General features: G+C 36.6%; 5 protein-coding genes across 6 annotated transcripts; 3 read left to right on the forward strand and 2 right to left on the reverse strand.

Moving 5' to 3' along the window:
* Window positions 1-338: 338 nt before the first annotated feature.
* LOC111497018 (protein DA1-related 1-like) lies at window positions 339-5,402 on the forward strand. 2 transcript variants are annotated; one of them, XM_023147626.1, is made up of 11 exons: window positions 339-613; window positions 1,231-1,284; window positions 1,553-1,649; window positions 1,726-1,840; window positions 1,943-2,069; window positions 2,177-2,260; window positions 2,453-2,569; window positions 3,472-3,684; window positions 3,770-3,832; window positions 3,948-4,057; window positions 4,926-5,402. In XM_023147626.1, exons 2-11 carry the CDS (start codon window positions 1,252-1,254, stop codon window positions 5,299-5,301), a joined length of 1,335 nt encoding a protein of 444 aa, XP_023003394.1. In that variant the 5' UTR covers window positions 339-613; window positions 1,231-1,251; the 3' UTR covers window positions 5,302-5,402. The 2 variants fall into 2 exon arrangements, with proteins under 2 accessions (XP_023003394.1, XP_023003395.1); XM_023147627.1 differs by lacking the exon at window positions 1,231-1,284.
* Window positions 5,321-7,462, reverse strand: LOC111497016 (lysM domain receptor-like kinase 4). Its single transcript, XM_023147623.1, has one exon. It carries the CDS (start codon window positions 7,334-7,336, stop codon window positions 5,387-5,389), a length of 1,950 nt encoding a protein of 649 aa, XP_023003391.1. The 5' UTR covers window positions 7,337-7,462; the 3' UTR covers window positions 5,321-5,386.
* A 1,274-nt stretch (window positions 7,463-8,736) lies between these two features.
* On the forward strand, window positions 8,737-14,047 carry LOC111497191 (50S ribosomal protein L13). The gene is made up of 6 exons (XM_023147900.1): window positions 8,737-8,988; window positions 9,075-9,139; window positions 12,706-12,777; window positions 12,893-13,059; window positions 13,296-13,407; window positions 13,559-14,047. The coding sequence occupies exons 2-6, from the start codon at window positions 9,098-9,100 to the stop codon at window positions 13,778-13,780; spliced, it is 615 nt and encodes a 204-aa protein (XP_023003668.1). The 5' UTR covers window positions 8,737-8,988; window positions 9,075-9,097; the 3' UTR covers window positions 13,781-14,047.
* A 2,138-nt stretch (window positions 14,048-16,185) lies between these two features.
* LOC111497425 (serine/threonine receptor-like kinase NFP) lies at window positions 16,186-18,001 on the forward strand. The gene has a single exon (XM_023148206.1). The coding sequence runs from the start codon at window positions 16,186-16,188 to the stop codon at window positions 17,929-17,931; it is 1,746 nt and encodes a 581-aa protein (XP_023003974.1). The 3' UTR covers window positions 17,932-18,001.
* Window positions 18,002-18,262: 261 nt separating this feature from the next.
* LOC111497496 (probable galacturonosyltransferase-like 1) lies at window positions 18,263-19,469 on the reverse strand. The gene has a single exon (XM_023148308.1). It carries the CDS (start codon window positions 19,353-19,355, stop codon window positions 18,309-18,311), a length of 1,047 nt encoding a protein of 348 aa, XP_023004076.1. The 5' UTR covers window positions 19,356-19,469; the 3' UTR covers window positions 18,263-18,308.
* Between the last annotated feature and the right edge of the window lie 2,193 nt (window positions 19,470-21,662).

Genomic DNA, 21,662 nt, shown 5'->3' on the forward strand with positions numbered 1-21,662 from the left:
GTTCATGATCATCATAATGTTACACAAATTTTTTAAAGAAATTAATTCAGAAATATATTAATCAGAATACATATCGCTCCGAACATATGATATTTATGTAAATTCTTTTCATAATGTTTTATATATTCTCCAATGCAACCAGGGGGTGTCCAAATTCTACGTGGCTTAGGGACAGAAATGGATATAAGTCGTTGTCCGAAAGAGCCAAGTGGGTGTGCGTAGGAACAGTCCAGGAAGCTACATTTCAATAAGCGACACTCCACCAAACCCCATTGAAAACCCAATTTTTGGAATCTCATAACTGGGTAAATCTTTTACGAACAACTTTCCTCTTACCCCCTTTTGAAAAGCAGAAGAAAAGTGGAAGGAAGATGCTAAGTGACAAATTTCAAGTAGTTTTCATACCCCACCGGCTTTCCCAAAAGCCAACTTCTTCCATGAACTCAGCTCCTTTTCACTATCCGCTTCAGTTTTATGATTAAAATCACTCATTGGCCTCGCCCTCTTCTTCTGTATGCTTCGATTCCTCTGTTCTGACTCAGATTTGAAAACACCCATTTCTTAAAATCCTCTCTTTTCATCTTGGGATCGATCTTTGTTTCAAGCAAACAAGGTATGGTGTTCTTTGTTTCTTGTAATCATCTTTCTTTTAAGATGAAATTATCTGGGCTGGTTCAAAATTGGCAATGTTTTGTTGAGTAATGGCGCTTTGGAGAAGTGGGAGACTTTGAATTTAATTGTATTTATTATGTGTTGGGTTTTTCTTATATGGGTTTGGATTGAAGCAAACAGGGAAGAAACAAGTTGGGGTAATTTTCTATATTTGCAAGTTTAATCAAGTTAGGGCTTGTTTGAGGGTGATTTGATAATGTTCGTAATCGCTTTTGTTGTGTCTTTCAAAATCACTCTCGAACATGTTCGTAGCAATGGTTACTTCTAGTTAATGAACAAATTTGTTAGTGCTAATTTCCTGAGAGAAATTAGTTGTAACAATCTAAGTCCACCGCTAATAGATATTGTCTAGTTTGACCTGTTATGTATCGTCGTAGGCTTCACAATTTTAAAACTCGCATGTTAGGAATTGTGAGATCTCACATCGGTTGGAGAAGGGAATGAAATATTCCTTATAAGGGTGTGAAAACCTCTTCCTAATAGATGTTTTTTAGAACCGTGAAGTGAATTTGGCTTAAAAAGTTGTATGAATATCAATAACAATGTGAGTTTCTGCAGGTTGATATCATTTTTGACACTATGAAGTGGACAATCAATATCGATACGACCTCAGTAAGTAATCATGGCAGAAATGGACATAACAACATCTCTCCCTTCAACAGTAAAACTAAACAGCCATTTGAATAACTTTTAGAATCATCTTTCTAAGAAACAACATATAAACTCGTCCGTTTTGTTAAAGAAACGACTCGAAAATTCGTGATTTACTTATGTTTCTCATTTACATCAATGCAACCAAGCAAATACAGCCAACTTTTTCAATACCTGTAGTGTTGGACATGGTGGCTTGTTTTGTTATGTGTGATGAATTAAACTGCAGGGTGACATGGAAGAAGCTGATCAAGTGGAAGTTGATTATGTTAAGGCATTATCACTCTCACAAATGGAATTTGAAAATGAACAAGATTTGATCATTGGTAAGTGTTAATGCTATAAGATTCAAGTTTTGTTGCATATATTAGATTTGAGTTTATACAAGTTCTTGATGAATAGAGAGAAAGATAAAGGAAACCCTCAATGTCCAAACTGAAGAGGATGAGCAGCTTGCCAATGCAATGCAACTAAGCTTAGTCATGGCGTCTTCTAAAGCTGTTTCTTCTGCATTCAAGTAAATCTTTCAACTTTTTGTATCGGTTCCTCGAGTTCAAACTTCTGCAAATGCCGTTCATGAACCATGGCTCTTGTTGTAACACATAACATGTTTGTGTAGGATTATCTGTGCTGGATGCAACAATGAGATAAGTCGACGCGAAAATCGTTTCGATTGTAATGGTATTGTTTGGCATGTTAAATGTCTCCAATGCCATGCTTGCATACAAATGATCAAAGATGACCAGGTAGCTTTAAAGGAGGGTGGAAAATTTTGGACCATGTTAAATTTGTGAAATCCTAGGTATTATATATCCTTAATTTTGACGATTGTATGTTGGATGGTTTATGACAGTTCTACATGGTCGAAAATCGACCTTACCACAAATCTTGCGCTAGGAATAAGAGTCATCTCAAATGCTATGTATGCAATGACTTTGTAAGTATTTGGAAATCTTGAATGCTTTGCATAGAACCATATACCGTTGAAGTTAGTTGGTCTTAGACATGCAGATAAGAACAATCCTTTAATACGAGTTAGTGCTCGATATAGGCATAAGCCCAAAGTCGACAATATCTTAGTGGAATGTTTCTAATATCCATATTTTTCTTACCTTGCTGATGCTGTTAGATCCCATATATTGGTAAAGAGGTCGAATATGGAGAGCATCCTTTTTGGGCACAAAAGTACTGCCCGTCCCATGAAGATGATGGAACTTCCAAATGTGCTAGCTGTGAAAGGTTGAAGGTAATTCTCTCTCTCTCTCTTTCTGAGATTCCACATCGGTTGGAGAGGATAATGAAGCATTCCTTATAAGGGTATGGAAACCTTTCTCTAGTAGACGCGTTTTAAAACCGTGAGGCTGATGACGATACGTAACAGACCAAAACAGACACTATCTGTTAGCGGTGGGATTAGACTGTTACAAATGGTATCAGAACTAGGCACTGGGCGGTGTGCCAGCGAGGACGTTGGGCCTCCAAGGGGGGTGGATTATGAGATTCCATATCGGTTGGAGAGGGGAACGAAACCTTCCCTATAAGGGTGTGGAAACCTCTCCCTAGTAGACATATTTTAAAACCGTAAGGTTGATGGCGATACGTAATGAACCAAAACAGACAATATCTATTAGTGATAGGTTTAGGCTATTACAAATGATATCAGAACTAGGCACTGGGTGGTATGCCAGTGAGGACGTTGGGCCCCAAGGGGGGTGGATTGTGAGATCCCACATCGGTTGGAGAGGGGAACGAAGCATTCCTTATAAGGGTGTAGAGACCTCTCCCTAGTTGACGTGTTTTAAAACTGTGAGGCTGAGGACGATACATAACAGGCCAAAACAGACAATATTTATTAGCGGTGGGCTTAGGCTGTTATAAATGGTATCAGAACTAGGCACCGAACGGTGTGCTAGAGAGGACGTTGGGCCCTCAAGAGGGGTGGATTATGAGATCCCACATTGATTGGAGAGGGAAATGAAACATTTCTTATAAGGGTGTGGAAACCTCTCTCTACTAGACGCATTTTAGAACCGTGAGGCTGATGGCAATATGCAACGGGCCAAAACAGACAATATTTGTTGGCGGTGGGCTTAGGATGTTACACTTTCTCTCCCACATTCACACATATGTGCTTTGTCCTTCATGCAGCCAAAAGGACGGGAGTACATTTTACTCCAAGATGGCAGAAGTTTGTGTGTAGAGTGTTCCAGCTTCATGATCCTGGACACCAACGAGTGTCAACCTCTTTTCCGTGAGATACAAGAGTACTTCACAAGTTTAGACATGAAACTGGACCAAAAAATTCCTTTGTTGTTGGTCGAAAGGGAAGCATTGAATGAGGCCATGAAAGGGGAAAGGAATGTGAGGACAAGACACTGACTGACGTTGTCTTTTTGGTTGTTTATTGAATGCTGTCTTTGTCTTACCATTTGTTTGGATCATATAGGGACACCACCATTTATCTGAAACTCGAGGACTCTGCGTGTCAGAAGAGCAAATCATTCCCGTTGTAGGAATTTCAACCTCTTTGTTTCAATTCAACATTGAACCATAGTAACAATAGATATGAGTGTTTTTTGTGTTTGAATTTGAATGAACTGAGCTGATTTGAACATTGGTAGTAGATTCATAAGAGGAAACATACGGGAAGAAATTCAACCTTGAACACACAGCCTTTCAGACTTGTTCGTAGTTGTGAAGTTAATGCTATACTCATTCTATATGGTCTTCCCAGGTACGTGAAAACATTTAAAATGTCTGTTCTCTCATTCATACATGATATATGAACTTTGTTAGTACAGTGTGTTGAGGATAGGTGGGAGGGAGTTCCAACAATGTGCCAGTGAGGAGGCTTAGACACGAGGTGGTGTGCTAGCAAGGACGCTGGTCCCCGAATGGGGTGGGATTTGGTGAGGGAGTTCCACATTGGCTAATTTAGGGAATGATTATGAGTTTATAAGTAAGGAATACATCTTCATTGGTACGAGACCTTTTGCGGAAACCAAAAGCAAAGCCATGAGAGCTTATGCTCAAAGTGGATAATATCATACCATTGTGGAAAGTCGTAGTTCCTAATATGGTATTAGAGTCATGTCCTTAACTTAGTCATATCAATAGAATCCTCATATGTTGAACATAGAAGTTTTTTGCCTAGAAGGTGTAGTCAAAAGTGACTCAAGTGTCGAACAAATAGTGTAACTATTTGTTCAAGGGCTCTAGAGAAGGAGTCGAGTCTCGATTAAGGGGGACTGTTTAAGGGCTCCATAGGCCTCAAGGGAGACTATATGATGTACTTTGTTCGTGGAGAGGATTGTTAGGAGAGAGTCCGACATTAACTAATTAAGGGGTTGATCATGGGTTTATAAGTAAGGAATACATCTTCATTGGTACGAGGTCTTTTGCGGAACCTTATGCTCAAAGTAGACAATATGTAGTTCCTAACATTCATTCACTTTCAAACATATCGGAGCTTGCTTTCATTCATATCAAACTTAAAATCCTCTTTTTTGAAGTACATATCATCTGTTTTGTGGAATTTGATACGAACAATATTTGTTTGCAGCTTAGTTTTTCACCATACACACACATTTTCTTTTAAATAGGCTATTGACAGGATCCATTCTAGCACATGAGATGATGCATGCATGGCTTAGACTTCAAGGCTATCCCAATTTAAAACCCGAAATCGAAGAAGGAATCTGCCAAGTCCTCGCTCACATGTGGCTGAAATCCAAGATCAATGTGGGATTTGAAGCCGCCATGATTGCTAGCTCGTCTTCTACCCAACAACCTCTACGTTCAAACAAGCAGCTGAGTAAAATCGAGCAGAAACTCGGCGAATGCTTCGTTCGCCAAATCGAGCTGGATAACTCCGAAGCTTATGGAGATGGATTCAGGGTGGGAGAACAGGCTGTTTCTCAGTATGGCTTAAAGGAAACTCTTCATCACATCAAACACACTCGAACCTTTCCATTTTAAACGTTGATATCATAGAATAAACACATGAACATTTTTTACAAATGTGCAAACTTTAAGATCCTTTACTTAAAATGAACAACAATGATTAGCTTTGTTCTGAATTTGGCTGTCTCACAGAAGTGTTCGACAATTCCCATGATACAGAACTGCTTAAAATTCTACCAAGCGATTGAACAATCTCGTCCATCGATGGGCGTTGAGATGGATCTTTGTTCAAGCACTTATCGACAATACTCATCACGAGAATAGCAAGCTCGATCGAAAAGTTACCTTCTAATGAAGAATCCATCAAATGGCTTAAATACTCCTTCCCATCTTCCTCATCAAGCACCTTCTTAAGAACGTCACCCAATTGCAAATTCTCCTCTCTGTACAACTCTGATACCTCTTTCCCAGTGAGCATTTCAATCATCAAAACACCGAATGAATAAACATCGAGCTTTGTAGAGACCAAACCATTCTCGAGATACTCAGGAGCCATGTAACCTCTCGTTCCAACGATGTGCATTGTCAGTGTAAACTCGCCTTCTTCCCATCCTGCCGATCTTGCTAGGCTGAAGTTTGAGATCTTACCTCGGAAATCACTGTCAAGAAGTATGTTATCCATCTTCAAATCCTTATGAACATGAGGCGGATTTGTGAAACTATGGAGATAATTAAGCCCCGTCGCGACATCCACAGCGATCTGTATCCTCTGCGTCCAGCTCAAGAACCTGTCATTCTTACTACCATTTGAAACAATCCAGTCACTCAAGGGACCTTTAGCAGCATATTCATAAACAAGATACCAATGCCCTTCGTCGAAACAGACACCCGAAAGACGAATCAGGTTCGAATGGTTCGTCTTGTTAAGTAAATTGACTTGTTTCGACACGTCTCCGTTCATCTTCTTAATAGCTGCTGAGTCTCCATTGATTGTGCCATGATAAACAGATCCTTTGATCAAATGGGTTGAATTGAAATTATCAGTTGCAGCTTGTAGTTCTTTGAAACTGTAAACTTTGACAGATTGCGCAATGCTGGAAATACTCTCCAATGTGATAGAAGATGATTCTCCATCCATTTTTTTCTCTGATGGCTTCTCATATGATGTAAAGCTATCAATTTCAGTAGCTGAATACTCAGTTTTCTTCTTCTTTTTCCTCACACACACAAAGAAAACGACACCCCCAATTGCAGCTGCTAAAACAACGCCTCCTACAACGGCGACGACAACATAAACCCACGTTTTTTTGGAGCTTGGAGGTGGTGGAGTGGCTGGAGATGGCGGCGGTGGCGGCGGCGATGACAACGAAGGCTCTTTCATTCCAGAGCTCGACGGCTCAGTTTTAAGGGGAATTAAAAGCGTCGTAAAAGGGTTGATGTTGGATTCTTCTCCAAGCTCGTTGGCTGCAAGAATAATCCCATTATCCGCACCAAACGATTCAAATCTTTCAGCGATTCCAGAAACAATATCATCGAATAAAATTAAGTAACTCAAAAGGTAATTGAAACCCATATCGGTTTGATTCTTGGTCGGACAAGCACATCTAAGAGGAACACGAATCCTTTCCCCACCTTTTATACTCGTGGCATTAAGATTTGGGTTCTGAGCTATAAGAGATTGGCAAGTCGAGAGGCCTTGCAGGGTATCATTGGCAATCTCTAAATAAGTATCTCCCCGTTGTGTTGTAAAAGAAACATTAGCCTGAAGAAACTGACCGGAACAGGAACAACGGGTTGGAACAAGCACCAATTTCTCCGGCGGGAAAATGGCGGAAGCGTCGACGGAATTGACCCGAGAGATCTCCGACGGGTCGGAACCCAAGAGAGCAGAGATGGAAGACACAGAGTTAAACGGAGAGCGGGATCTGAAGGTGAGGAAGGATTGGCAGCTCCGATTGGGGGTGTTGCAGAAGTAACCCAGATTTCCGGTTGAATTGTGGGGGATGTCACAATCAGCGGTGGTCGGTCCGGTGTAGGGTTGCTGAGAAGCAATTAAAGAGAAGAAGCAAAACAGAGAGGCGACGAAGAAATGGAATTTGAAGGAACCCATTGGAAAATAAGAGAGATTTTGGAGATGGGATTCGTTAAAAAACAGTGATTAATATACCGGAAGTGCGGAACAGGTCAACATTGGCTGCGGAAGATGAACAAGTCTCAGTGTCTTTAAATTTGTAATGAAGGAAGGAGCGTGTTCAGAGGGGAAATTGCATCTTGCACTGCTGTCACTGTTTCTACAATGGCGTCAATCCGTTGACTTGGAAGAAACTATGTTAAATTATATATAAATATATATTAAAATTTCACCATTATTTTAGAAATATATTATTAATGAATAGACATAATAAAATAACGTGAAACAATGTGATTGTGATTAGATTATTTGTCTCGATTATATTTAAAATGACTACGTTTATGTATTTTTATACTTTAAAATATTTTTTAAAAAGATAATATATTTGAGATATTTTTTTATAATTTAGTGGAGAAACAATTAAGCCAAGCAATAAGAATAAAGTCAACATTTTGACCATGCTGGGAAGGGAAATGTCGAAGAGGGACGAGGTTGCCCTTTGAAATTGGGAGCAGAGCAGGTGTATTAGGCGTAAAGATTGTTCTTTTTTTCTTTTGTGATTAATTTAATTATTGTTTTTTATTTATCAACGTTTAATTGTCAACCATGAGTTTATTTATTTTATTTTATGGTGCTCAACAATATTAAGAATTCTTATCGTTCCCTTAAAATTAAATTGAATTCAATCAAACTAATTTAAATATTTTTATCAATTTTTAAAAAAATATATATTTTATTTATGATACAATTATAGGCACGTACACATATTTCATAATTATTGTTTAATAACTCTTAAAAATAATTTATTTTTTCAAAAATATATATAGAATTTGAGTTAATTAAATGTTTAAAAATAAACACAGAGAAATTTATATTTTAAAATATTAAAAACCGAATTGAGAATAATGAGCGGTGATTTGGTATATTTGGTATATTGAATAAAAATTAAAGTACAAAATGGAAATGTAAATTTATGATATTTATTTAATTTAAGAAAACAAAAATAATAGAAGAAAACCATTTCAAATAAAATAAATTAAAACGTAAAAGAGACCGTTTGAGAAGATAAAGTTTTATGCTACAAGAAAATTAAATTAAGACAAGAAAAACATTTTTTTTTTTTTTTTGAAAAAAATATATAAATTAGAAAAAATTAAAAAAAAAAGGAAAAATCAAATTAATATACGTAGCCCATGAAATGAGCCCACTCTTTCTTTTCTTTTTGAAGCCCAGCCCAATTGTTTCTATAAAAAACAAAACCGAGCCCATTTATAAAATAAAATAAAATAATAAATTCAATTTTTTTTTTTAATTTCTTAATTTTATTTAGACAAAAAATGACCATATATATATTTTTTTAATTATTATTTAATTTTTACTGTACTATAAACCCCAGCGCAGCACATTTTGGCGGAAGTGGATTCCGCCTCCCTCGCAATTTCAGCTTCAGAATTTAGACCCAAATCGAAAAGCCCTCAGCGACTAGCGTGATCTTGCTTTCTCCTTCTCCCTCTCTACCATCCCAGGCCTGACCCGAAGCTCACTGCCTCTCTCTCGAAACCCCTCCCAGGTTTATGTGTTAAGCTACAGAAACGAAGCAAGTTTGTCTCTGGGATCGTCGTATTTCACAGGTTTGCTTTCTATAATCTTTATTCCGGATTCCAGTGAATTATTTCGTATGTTAATTGTTAAGAAGATAAATTTCTTTGTGGAACAGTGAAGAAGCTAGGAATTTGAGAAATGGCAAGCCAAGTAGCTACTACTTTCAATGGCAACATGAAGGCAATGCTCCTTTACTTTTACTCTAGTGCTTATTAATCATTGGAATGATTGTGTGATGCATATTGTAGTTCCTTACATATTAGAAATTGGCTTTTTGTTCACTGCACACCAAGTGTATGTGGGATTTATTTATGGATTTTCTTTTCGTTTCTGTTGCAATCTATTGATGAGTTTTTGAAATTTTTTATTTTTGTCGTTTGGAGTGTCGTTAAGTTGTGGTTGTGATTATGTGTGTTATCGTATAGATGGTTTTGAAAATGATACAGTGTCTAGTAGCTCTTGTTACATAATCTCATGCCATTGTTAGAGGAAATGTTTATTTGGAAACTCAAGTGCACCTGTCTGTCTACTTTAATTGATAAGAGGCGTTGAATTAATAAATTATGGACATTCAGAAGTCTTGTAGGCAATTTATTGTAGTTTGGACGACATGCTTTGAAATTTAAGGTTAATATGGTCAACATTTTGTTTTGTGTTTGATGTGTTATGTGTTGTGTTTAATTGACAAGTTATTTTATCCTGGACAAGTGGGATTTTGGCATAGGCAACATCAGAAAAAGGGGTAGGACACGCCTCCGAGTGGGCTAGAGATTCTATAGTGGACTATTTGGTATTCCATTTTTTAGGACAATTACGGGTCTTCGATTTGGATGATTCATGAAGGAAAGTTTATATAGTAGCTGAAGAAGCCTTTGGGTTCAATTACTTAAATTACGTTTTTTTTAAGAAGAAACAAACTTCTAATTGAAAAAATGAAAAGAGACTTGTGCTTAAATGATAAAGATACAAACTATAAAAGGGAGTGAAAAAAGGAAATAAAAATTACAATGGATGCTGCAAAACCAAATGAGGCATAAAATCTTGAAAAGAATATCCCGCCAGTAGATTGGAAAGAGCATACTAAGTAGTGGTGAACAAACAAATCGAGCCGAACCAAACTATAAGCAGAAATTGAGCCAGAAAGCATGAACAACAAAAGAGCATTGAAAGGACTGATGATTGCCAAAATGCTAAGAGGACGAAGAAGAATATACCAACTACAATGAAAGGCTGAGATCCCCTCTATTTCAATAGAAGAATGCTAAAACAAGGGTCATTCCAAAATAAAATCTTCGACCAATGACCAAATGCAAAGCAACAAAAGAATCCACCTATTGCCAAATAAAAAAGATGATCAAGAATTGTGCGAAATTGACTTGAAACCCTGGAATAACCAAAGAAAAATCCCATTCCTTGGTAACTAAAATCTTGCCAATAGCAGCAACAAGAAAACCAGCTAACCACTTTCAAAGTCCATAAGAACTTAATAAATGTAGCATCAAGATCAAATCTTAACTTGAGGAGTCAAAGGATGAATTTCTTTCATCTACAATCCGATGCCTTTATCGAAGATGAAAACTTGGGAGGAACTGAACTGGTCCTTGCAACTGGTGTTAAAGATTGTTTTCAGAATGTTCTTGGCTCTACACTGCTCAAACTAATTTCAGATTCATCTTCAGAATCAATATCATTCATACAAGAATGGAGGACAATATCCTTTGGACGAGATTCACCTTTAATTAAGTTATCATTGGACCGTGGAGGGGAAATTATTGATTGGCTGAATGAATTAGAAGAACAAGGCATCTTTTGGTTCAGCTGTTTATCATGAGGCAATAATTCCTGATTGGTAGGAATGAGCAGCCTTACACAAAATTCTTCAAACATATTAGCATTAAGTTTTGAATGTTCTTTAGTGAGAGAAAGGGCCTTCATCCGAGAATAATAAAGAGGAAATGAGTCTTTAAGAATAGGAAGCTCGAGAGACAACTTGGGAGGGCTGAGTGGAAATATCATCAACATTTACTTCATCCATAGGGGTTACCTTATTAACACCTTAAAGATAGAGAGTTGACTGATAAGACACTTCATTAGTTAGGACAAACCGTCATTAATGGGATGATGGTTGGTCGTACTATTAATTTTTGTAACACTAATTTTCTGGTTGGGCAATAGAGTCAGTTGACTTACTAAATTCTAGTGATTCATGAATTGGGCCTCTGAAATGCAATTCTCGTTTAATCAACCTCCTCAACATGCAGTCAAGGAGTATTATGTATCAAATACAATCTCCCTTGAGTTATTAATAGTGTTCCAACCCTGAACCAAAGATGTCTCTTTAACACCTGATGTTTCTGGAACAGATTCCAAAACGTAAGATTCTACTTCCAAACCACGCCAATAAGGCATATTAATAGCTACATCCTTTCAAAAGCTTCTTCACTTGAATTGGTAATTGGATTCACACCCTTATCAAATGCTCATTAGGTAATACTTGAACCTCGTCTTCTGGTGAAGCGCATTGCCAAAGCAACTTTTCATCTTCTATTACTGATTGAACTTGGAAAAAGTGAAATGGATTCCTATAGTCACAAAGATCTAAACTTCTTTAAAATGGAATCGAAATTGAGGGTGAATCAATAGCTACAATGTCCCCAAAATTAAGAGAAGTGTTGCCCCTTACCTTGCCTTGAATTTTGATCATCACTGGAACGAAGCCACATGAATTTTTCTCTACTTCAATATATGCCGCTTCATAATCAATCAACTTACGAGTTTTGGATAGATTCCAATCAGTCCACCAAAAAAACACCCCAATTGCTTCAAAGGTGTCTTTGTTCCTGTATTGCAAAGGTAGTTCAATATCTTTCCTCTGTAACCCCACCCTAAATTTTAGCTTTTTTGAAAGACCACTATTCAAACTTCATTTGAAGTGGATATATATTTATCCATTTACCTTCTGTCCCAAGTTCACCTAAAAGTCTGATCCTACATTTGCAAAAGAGCCTTATCAGCCATGAACGGATTTATCACAAAAGTAGCCTAAAAAACTGTTCAATTTCCTTTTCCATATCTTCCATCCATCACGGGATTCAGACGTGAAGTTGTCAATAAAAGCACTCAAATCAAGGCTTGCCACGTAATTCTTTCACCCCAAAACTCATTTCTACTAAGAGGTGATGATCTTGTAGAAACTGGTAACCTCTTAGAGACTGCTTCCTCTATTCTCTGCTTTCCATCCGTGATCTTACTCACAACATTTGCATAAGTGAAGTTCAATTTATGATCGTCATTCATGATAGCATAAACAAAATTCAACGGACTTGTTAATTTGAGTTGTTGCTATATGCATACATTGTGTAAAAGGAGAAGTGAAGACTTAAAATTATATATTGTGTTCATGCACTTCTAAACACTTTCCAATGATCGAAGGATCATGTTTGCATGGTTGACAAAGTTGTTTTGGGATATGGGGGGTTTATTTTGGCACTTCGGTTTCCTGATGTTATGTGGTATATTTGATTGGAAAGAAAGAAAATTTTTATTTGGTTGAAAGTTCATCACCCAGGAACTTTGGTAAGAATGAAATAGGAAGGCTTTTGTAGGGGAATAGTTTCTCTTATTTTCGGGAGTTTTTAAAAATAAGTTTTCTTTTAATAATAGCCTCTGCTTAGTGTTCTTTGGATAAATACTTCTGTTAATGGGTACACAAGCATTAATATTGTTATGCACTAATAATGTTCCAGAGAGCACTTGCTGGAATAAAACGCATCAATTTGGAAGGTCTGAGGTGGAGAGTGTTTGATGCCAAAGGCCAGGTTAGAATGCAATGTTGATCACTTCACGTTTGGTTTTGCAGATTATGAGATAGTATGTCCAATGGTAGTGATATTTTCCATAAACAGAAACAGCTATTCTAATTCTTTCTACTAGGTTCTTGGAAGATTGGCATCTCAAATATCTACCGTGATTCAAGGCAAGGATAAGCCAACATACGCACCAAATCGGGATGATGGGGATATGTGCATTGTGCTTAATGCTAAGGATATCTATGTCTCAGGAAGAAAGCCCACTGATAAAATTTATTACTGGCATACTGGGTAAGTATATTTTGTTGGTCATGGACATGAAATCATGAGTTTGTTTGTTAGTTCTTTATCTTCATAAAGATTAGAACAACATTTGTTTTGGTGAATTTGTGCTGCCGGTTGAATCTAAATGGCTCAATTTCTAGCTGCCAAAAAGTAGAGGAAGGGGATCATTTTAATGTTGATTTGGTAATAATTTGTTATGCACCGTGTTTCTTGTTTTGTATTGAACTATGCGTGGCTTGTAGGTATGTTGGCAATCTCAAGGAAAGAAGTTTGAAAGATCAGATGGCCAAAGACCCTACCGAAGTCATACGTAAAGCTGTATTGCGCATGCTGCCACGAAATAAACTGCGTGATGTCAGTTCTTAAATTCATTTGGTGTTTGACACTTTCTGTTACCTAATGAATTAACTTCAGTTCTTGATAAAATCTGCATTCCTTAGTTAGGCATTGTTCAGGTATCTTATATGTGAAGCTTTATTTATTCTATTACATTACATGGATGTAGGATAGAGATCGAAAACTGAGAATTTTTGCTGGAGATGAACACCCATTTGGCGACCGACCACTCGAGCCATATATCATGCCACCTCGTAATGTAAGAGAGATGCGTCCACGTGCAAGACGAGCCATGATTCGAGCACAAAAAAAGGCAGAACAACAACAAAATGACGACAATCATTCAAAGAAAAATCGAAAGAAGGAAGAAAAGGTTGAAGTGATTGCATAAACAGGACCTGATTTCTTCCATCCCAGTGGAGTTTGTTTGGATCATATAATCAGTCATGGCATAGCTGAAGTAGTCTGGAACTCACTCATTTAGTTGCATCAAAGCTGGCTTTAAATTTGGTTGTAGCTTGGATTTGATATCATTTGTAAAGTTATGATGTCATGTTTTCTTCAATGCTTGAATTTCCATGGGAGCTTGTTTTATTTTCATTGAGATTTATAGCTTTTGCTTGAATGCAATGGATCATTTATCTATTATCGTTATAAATTGATAATCACTTCAAATTAGGCTTTCTCAAATTTGAGCCAAATATGTTACACCAATATTTAATAGATTAAAATTCAAATTTATTCTCTGAATTTTTTTCTTTGCATAATATTCAATCTTTTTGGTTTTTTTTTTCCTTAAATTTAATTTCAAAAACTCAAAAGTTAAATGACAAATATAACCCTGAAATTTCTTAGGAATTAAGGAAAAATAAATAAAAAGAAAAGGGAAATTGGAATCCACCGACATAATTGTTTTCTGAAAAAAGAAAAAAAAAATTAATTCAGAACCAAAAAGTCAAAATGAGGAAGCAACAAACCGCGTTGCCTTGGTCTTCTCATTGCCTCCCTCCTTTTTCTTTTTTCTTTCTTTTTCCTAATTTTTCTTTTTACTTTTATTTATTACTTATAATATTAAAAAAAAATACTTTTCTTTTTTACCCTATATATTCATATATTAATAAATATCGATCTCAACAAATATTTTTTAAAATTATTTAAATTTATAATAAAGTAATTCATTTTACTTCAAAATTAGAGAAATTTAAAATATCGATCTCAACTTTCCATTTTTTTTCTTATTTTATTTAAATTTATAATAAAGTAATTCTAATTTTATTTTATTTTATTTCTTATTTCAAAGCTAAATTCAATTGAAATTTTATGAATCAAATAAAAACTAAAATTCAAAAGACAAAAATATAATTTATTCCATAATTTATTTTTAAAAATATTCTAGAGTATAAAGTAGTGTTAGGGTTGGGGCAGACCAATGAAGGAGAAGGAAAGTGAGAGGAAGGTTCCTTCAAAATGGTCTAAATTTATGTTCACATTGCCACATGAAGCCTCATCTTTTAACATAAATATGACATAAATATCTAAAATAATCATGCTTTTGAAAATATAATTTTAAATTTTAAATTTAAATATATTTTTTCATTTAAAATTGATATCAATTATTGAGTGATGTGTTATATCTTATATTGACTTGGAAAATTAGAATTAATTAATTAAAGCTTTCTTCTAATGTTATATTAACTTCTTTATTTATTTATTTATTTATTTATTTATGTATTTAAATATTTTAGTTGGATGATGAATTTCAGTTACATTCCAAGAATATTCCAATTTCTGATGACTTCATAACAAAAAGTATAAATTTTATATGATTTAATTTCATTGTTTTTATTAAAAATGACGTGCAAAATTATTGATCTGATTAAAAAAAAAATAATTATTCTGACATATTTTTCTATATTAATTTGTAATTATTTTAAATTTGAAAAATTAGATAAAGAAAATAAAAAGAATATAGAAATATTTTCATATACTTTCACGAGTCTCCCACGTGCACGATAGGCTTCCATGCTTGAACGAAGCAAAGATAATGAAGAACGACTAGCTTTTGTTTTTTTAACGACGATAAAGACAACAATCTCTAACAATCTTCCGTTTTACTTCAATGGTAAGTGTTTTTTATGGTGAAAGTTTAGTCTCCAATGGCAAGGAAAAAACGATAATGCATGGTATGCTTTTCCTAAAAGCAATGGACTGGATATTGTCTGCTTTGACCCGATATGTATTGTGGTCAACCTCACAATTTTAAAATCGTGATGTTGACGGCGATACGTAACCGACTAAAGTGGACAATATTACTAATAGTGAGCTTGAACTATTACACTCCATTGCAAAAACACGTTTGTTCAATATTTGAATTGTATGCAGACCTCCCTAATGAATCTTTTACCCGTAATGGCAACATGAATAGAATTTTACGAGTTTATTTAATAGGCATAAACACACAAATTAGTACTTAATTCCTCTTTCTAATCATACATTTATGTTTAAACTTAATCCCACTCCCTCCCATCGCTTTAGCTCTTACATCACCCTTTCATTAAACTTCGCTACCTTAATTTAATCAAAACAAGCCATCAAACCCATCCAGCCGTCTTAAAACAACTTCCCATTAAACTACTACACAAAATCGTTGCTTTCAATACCTTTTAGGTTGAATTATTCAAACATTGTGATGCAACGATCATACCTGCCCATGAAAATATTAATCATTAACTCCAAATCCAAACTCAGTTCTATCACTCATTCAATACTTCTTTTAGATTCTCAGAGCTTCAAACAATGCTTCTAGCAGAGTTCATGCTTCTTCTTGCTTGCTTTTTCGCCATTCATGGCGGCGCCGACAGCGCAGCCTTTCCATGTCCTGTCGATTCTCCACGTTCTTGTAGCACTTACGTCTCGTACTTCGCAAAATCTCCAGAGTTTTTGGATCTCGTGAGCATATCGAGCTTGTTTGGAGTCAGTGCTTTGAAGATTGCGAAAGCAAGTAACTTGGGATCTGAGACAGCTCCATTGTTTGATGGGCAGCTTCTACTGGTGCCTGTGGACTGTCACTGCTCTGAAAATGGCTTCTTCCACAACGTCACCTACAAAATCAAGAAAGATGACACCTTTTTTCACGTCTCGACCACCACGTTTGAGAATCTCTGCGCTTGGAACCTGGTGCAGAAAATGAACCCAAATCTAAATCCAACGAAATTGCAGGTGGGGGCAGAGGTGGTTTTTCCTCTGTTTTGTAAGTGCCCTTCTGAGAAAAACTTGAAACAGGGGATTCAATATCTTATTACTTATGTATGGCAGCCCAACGATGAGGTTTCTCGTGTTAGTGCCATTTTTAATGTCTCAGAAGAAGCAATAAACCTGACGGATTTCACGGTTGGAAAGCCCATTTATGTCCCTGTTTCGAAACTTCCTCTGTTTTCTCTGTCTTGGCCTCAGAAGAAAAATATCAAACACCTTGTGATCATAATTGTGGCTTTGGGGATTAGTTTCCTGTTGGGATCTTTGTTGGGGGTTTATATTTGGTTAATCCACAAGAAAAAAACATTACCCATCTGGGAAATTTCCATTTTTGGAATCTCTAAGCTCACAAAAAAGAAGATGACAAAACAGAGCAGGCAGCTGCAGGTTCTTCCTCCGGTGGTTTCCGACTACTTGGGAAGGCCGATTTTTTACGAATTTGAAGTGATAACAGAGGCGACAATGAACTTCAACGAGGGGTTTAAGATTGGGAAATCATTATACAAAGCCGAAATCAATGGAGAAATCTCAGTGGTAAAGGAAGCGAAACAGGATTCAAAGGAGGAGCTAATGATTCTGCAGAAGGTTAATCATATAAGTTTAGTGAAACTGGTGGGATTCTCTTCAGATTATGAGGAGAATTTTTACTTAGTTTATGAATTTGCTGAAAATGGATCGTTGGATAAATGGCTTCATTCACCATCTCCAGTTTCTTCAGGCTCTGTGAGCTTCCATCTCACATGGAGCCAACGTCTGAACATAGCTTTGGATGTGGCTAATGGGTTGCAGTATATGCACGATCACACTCAGCCAAGCATAGTTCATAGAGATATCAAAACAGGTTGCATCCTTCTCGACTCGAGATTCAGAGCAAAGATTTCAAATCTAGCCAAGGCCAGGCCTGCCACTGGTCCTCTGTCCACAAAAGGTGATATTTTCGCTTTTGGGGTTATGATTTTGGAGCTGCTTTCTGGGAAAAAAGAAGTGAAGTTATGTGAAGAGATGAGGGAGGTTTTAGAACAAGAACAGAGCAGAGAAGAGAAGTTAAGAGATTGGATGGACCCAAAATTACAGAGCTTTTACCCAATTGAAGGAGCTTTGAGCTTGGCTCTAATGGCGAGGGCTTGTACACAAGAAGAACCTTTGTCCAGGCCAACAATGGCGGAAATCGTCTTCAATCTCTGTGTTCTTGCTGAATCTCCCATTGAAAAGGCAGAAAAAACATGGGTTTCTCTTTTGGAGGCGGATGAAATCGCCGGTAGCCATGGCGTCATTAGAGCTCGTTGAGAGATTCGAACTGTAAATATCATTACATAATCTCATGAATTTAATGAAACGAACTGCAATGATTTAAGCTCGATCTGATATCTTTTTCGCTTATTATGAGGATTAAATCATTAGAACAACTTTACAGCGAAATCCCATTTCATTTTAGCTGTTACAACAATGAAAGCTCTTGTTCTTAGGCTTTCTCTGAATTTAACGTACTTCATATGGAAAATAATCTCTGTTTATGGAAAAGATTGAGGGATATGGATCCTTAAATCTCCTCTAATCTATGTTCTTCTTACATTTTACAGATTAAACCAAAAAATTTGTAGAAATAACTTATGAACAATGAAGAAATGTAATTCCCCTGTTTTCTGGCACATATTTCTGGAAAACTAGGATTCAAGAGCAAAGGGTGTGTGTAGGAGATCATAAGGAGCCCAAAGAACATCAAGTGGACAAGGCCGGTTCGAATCGAGACGAACCCATGGTTTCCCTTTTCCACTCCAATGCAAGAGACTCACCGGACCAGGGTGCAGATTCCTGCAGAGTCCGCGGAAATTGTCGCCGCCGAGGCCATGCTGGTTCCATCGGTGGTCGACTGGGGCAATGAAGCCGGCAAAAACGAGGAGGAACGGTGGGAGAGAGCCGAGTTTGTAGATCCGAATTCGTTTCTGGAGCTCCATCCATTCAATGATCTTGGCGGTGTAGTCGCCGTCGCGCCAGCGTTGGAGATGAATGACCATAACTCCAGTGTTGAAGTAACAGGCGTTTCTTCCGGCGAAGGTGAGGGACAGAGAGGGATTGGACCAGAAAGTGGGGGTGAAATAGGAGGTGAAATTGGCGTTGCAATACTCCGGCGCGGCGAGGACGGCGGTTTCCCCAAGTGGGATAGCGGCGAGTTTGGCAATATCATCGACGAGGATCAAATCGGAGTCCAAATAAACGACGCGTTGGACACAGTGGGGAATCAGTAAAGCCAAGTAGTTGCGAGCGTAATTGAGTGGAGAATCGAGGGCGGAGCGGATTGAAGTGGATATTAATCCGGCGACGGCGGCGACGTCAAATGGGTAGACATGGAATTTGAGGTAAGGGAAAGAAGTAGCGATTGTCAATCGGAGGGCGGTGGTGTCGGTGGAAGCAGAGGAAACGAAATGGAAGAAGATGTTCTGTGGGCAAGAGGAATGTTGAAGAACAGAGAGAATCGCCGCCATTGAGCCCCGGAGATAGGTGGCGTCGAGGGTCATCGCCACATGGACGGCCAGATCGGAGCAGAGGTCGTCATCAGAGTGAGGATCAATGGAGGTGCAAGTGGGGGAGTTGTAGAATTCAGGCGCTTCTTTGAACTTCAAAGCGGCGGCGGCGGCTGAAGAGAGAGCAAAGAGGAGGAGGAGGATGTGGGTGCGACGGTGATATGTAGAGGGCGGCGGAGGGCGAGGCATGTCGCCGGAGAATAACAGAGAAAAATGGAAATTTATTTTCTATTAAATTATGATTAAGAAAGCGAAGAGGGAAAAATAGACATAAATGAATGCTAAAGAGAGGACATAGCCATGTTCCTCATTAAATTAATTATACATTTTCATTTCCTTTAATTATACAATAAAATCATCGAAATAACCCCATAAAAATTATATTAATTCTCGTTGATGTACACAACTTCGAAGCGTGTTTACCACAATGATTTGAATATCTTTTTTATAGGTTAGACTAACTAGTATAGCTCAATTCAATTACGTGACTTGCTACTTCAATTTCAATAGGTTAGCTCAATCATGTGACCTGTGTCACCTCTGTTAAACAGGTCAGTTCGATCATGTTACTGCTTCACTTCAATTTAGACGTGTCAACTTGGCCATATAATTCACCACCTCTATTCATAGCTAAAAGAATATTTGTTATAAATGGGTTGATATTACATACGTAAAATCCTTATAAATATGGAGTCTTATTTCATAAAAATGTGGGTATTTAATATTTTAAAAAATATCTTAAAACAATTAATCTAATAAATAAGTTTGGGGAATTTTGTATTGGTTCCGATATTTAGGGTAGCGGAAAGATGGGTAATTTAATTTCGAATGGTCTTTTAATTTGTCTTTGACAAAAAAAAAAAAAAAAAAAAAAAAACGGCCACGTCATATTTTTTTGGGCCCATCTTCTCTGTTTCACTACTTATAACTCTTTATAGCTGTTTGACACGTGGCTTTCCCCGTGGGTCCCACATTCATTTTAATTATTGTTCATATATTATTTAGCCATTTTCTTGGCCAGATTTCGTTTGAATATGTTGCAATTAAATTGATTGGATAATTAAGTTTTCAAATAAACGGGTAATTGGTTGCGTATAAAATAATTATAATAATAAATGGAAAGCGATTTTTTATTTTAAAAAAATAATATGACGAAAAGGGTAGGTTCACTAGCCATTACTTCGTTCAATAATTTCAATTTATTACCAACAAACATCACTTTTAGGAGGCTATTTTTGGTAATTGAAACAAATTAAAATGAATTATTATCGAATGTGTACATTTTTCAACTCAAACCATCTGGATCCTTCAATCATTCTTTACAAATTTCAAGTTCTTTCAAATTACTTTAATATATTTTAATTCCTAATAATTTATTTGTTTTCCCTATTAATTACTCCGATGTTGAAAGCTAGGTGTCAATAATTATACATAAGAAAGATAAAAATAAATAAATAATTTTTTTTTTTCTTTTCAATTTGCTTATATGCACGTTGACTCAATCATATTTATCCCGGTCTTAATTATTATTATCGTGTCCATGTCTACACATTGCGAGGCTAAAATACCCCAAAATGAATTAAAGAGATGTGACTAATTGTCAAATCTTACTACTCGAGTTATATGCGAACAAAACTGTCGTTATTACTTATGCTTTTAGTCAATAACATTGTTTATGCATTTTTCCGCTCACGTTTTCTAAATTATTTCTCTCAAACATGATTTGAAACATGATTCGAAGTTCTGCAAAGTCTCAATTTCACACACCTAACTTGTTCGTTAGAGTTAGAACAAGTGTCACACAATCGTTATCCTGCTACAAGAATGTAAATGTGACAGAATCAAACTTTTAACCTCTTGATCAAAGCCAAAGATCATCCTCGGGATGTAGGAAGATTTTTACAAATTTAACTTAAAGGGGATAAAACCTTTTGATTTTGAAAATTTGAGCGGGAAGAGAAGTAAAGAAAACGTTTTTTTTTTTTTTTTGTATAATTTTCTTAACACGTCGCAAGCGGAGAGGACTGCGAGAACGAGTAACTTCTCGACTCCACCCTAATGCTCAAAAGCACTTCTCCATCAAAATCATTATGCCTAAGAGTAACATAGAAGTGTTTTGTGAAAGAACACATACTAGTGGAGTAATTTTAGTCCAAATGCTTCAAAAGAGTATAACACCGAGCGTCACTCAGCTTTAAAAATTATAAAGGAAGCAAAAAGTAAGCATGTACGCCCATAAACAAAGCCCAGCGCTCAGGGAACAGTTTCTCAGTCCAATATGTGAGCAGATCCCAGAAGAAACTATGTTCTATCATGGGCTGAACGAACACTAGTAACTATGTTCTATGATTTCATTCATTTCCAATTCTGATGTCAGATTTGAACTATAACTCCGTTTCAAATGGGTAAATTCTAGACACAGTAGCCAAAAGCTTTAGCTCAAAACTAACAGCAAAAAAAAAAAAAAAAAAAAAAAAAAAAAAAACGAAAAAAAGA

Source organism: Cucurbita maxima, unplaced genomic scaffold (genome assembly GCF_002738345.1).
Source record: "Cucurbita maxima cultivar Rimu unplaced genomic scaffold, Cmax_1.0 Cma_Scf00023, whole genome shotgun sequence".
Taxonomy (NCBI): Eukaryota; Viridiplantae; Streptophyta; class Magnoliopsida; order Cucurbitales; family Cucurbitaceae; genus Cucurbita; species Cucurbita maxima.

What these genes read in the sequence shown, in the direction of transcription:
- LOC111497016 (XM_023147623.1), bottom strand. Translation starts at nt 7,336, where the DNA reads ATGGGTTCCTTCAAATTCCATTTCTTCGTCGCCTCTCTGTTTTGCTTC.
- LOC111497191 (XM_023147900.1), top strand. Translation starts at nt 9,098, where the DNA reads ATGGCAAGCCAAGTAGCTACTACTTTCAATGGCAACATGAAG. An exon ending in CTTTCAATGGCAACATGAAG is followed by an intron (nt 9,140 to 12,705) that starts GCAATGCTCCTT and finishes ATAATGTTCCAG; the next exon opens with AGAGCACTTGCTGGAATAAA. An exon ending in CACGAAATAAACTGCGTGAT is followed by an intron (nt 13,408 to 13,558) that starts GTCAGTTCTTAA and finishes ACATGGATGTAG; the next exon opens with GATAGAGATCGAAAACTGAG.
- LOC111497496 (XM_023148308.1), bottom strand. Translation starts at nt 19,355, where the DNA reads ATGCCTCGCCCTCCGCCGCCCTCTACATATCACCGTCGCACCCACATC.
- LOC111497018 (XM_023147626.1), top strand. Translation starts at nt 1,252, where the DNA reads ATGAAGTGGACAATCAATATCGATACGACCTCA. An exon ending in TCAATATCGATACGACCTCA is followed by an intron (nt 1,285 to 1,552) that starts GTAAGTAATCAT and finishes ATTAAACTGCAG; the next exon opens with GGTGACATGGAAGAAGCTGA. An exon ending in CCATGAAAGGGGAAAGGAAT is followed by an intron (nt 3,685 to 3,769) that starts GTGAGGACAAGA and finishes TGGATCATATAG; the next exon opens with GGACACCACCATTTATCTGA.
- LOC111497425 (XM_023148206.1), top strand. Translation starts at nt 16,186, where the DNA reads ATGCTTCTAGCAGAGTTCATGCTTCTTCTTGCTTGCTTTTTCGCCATT.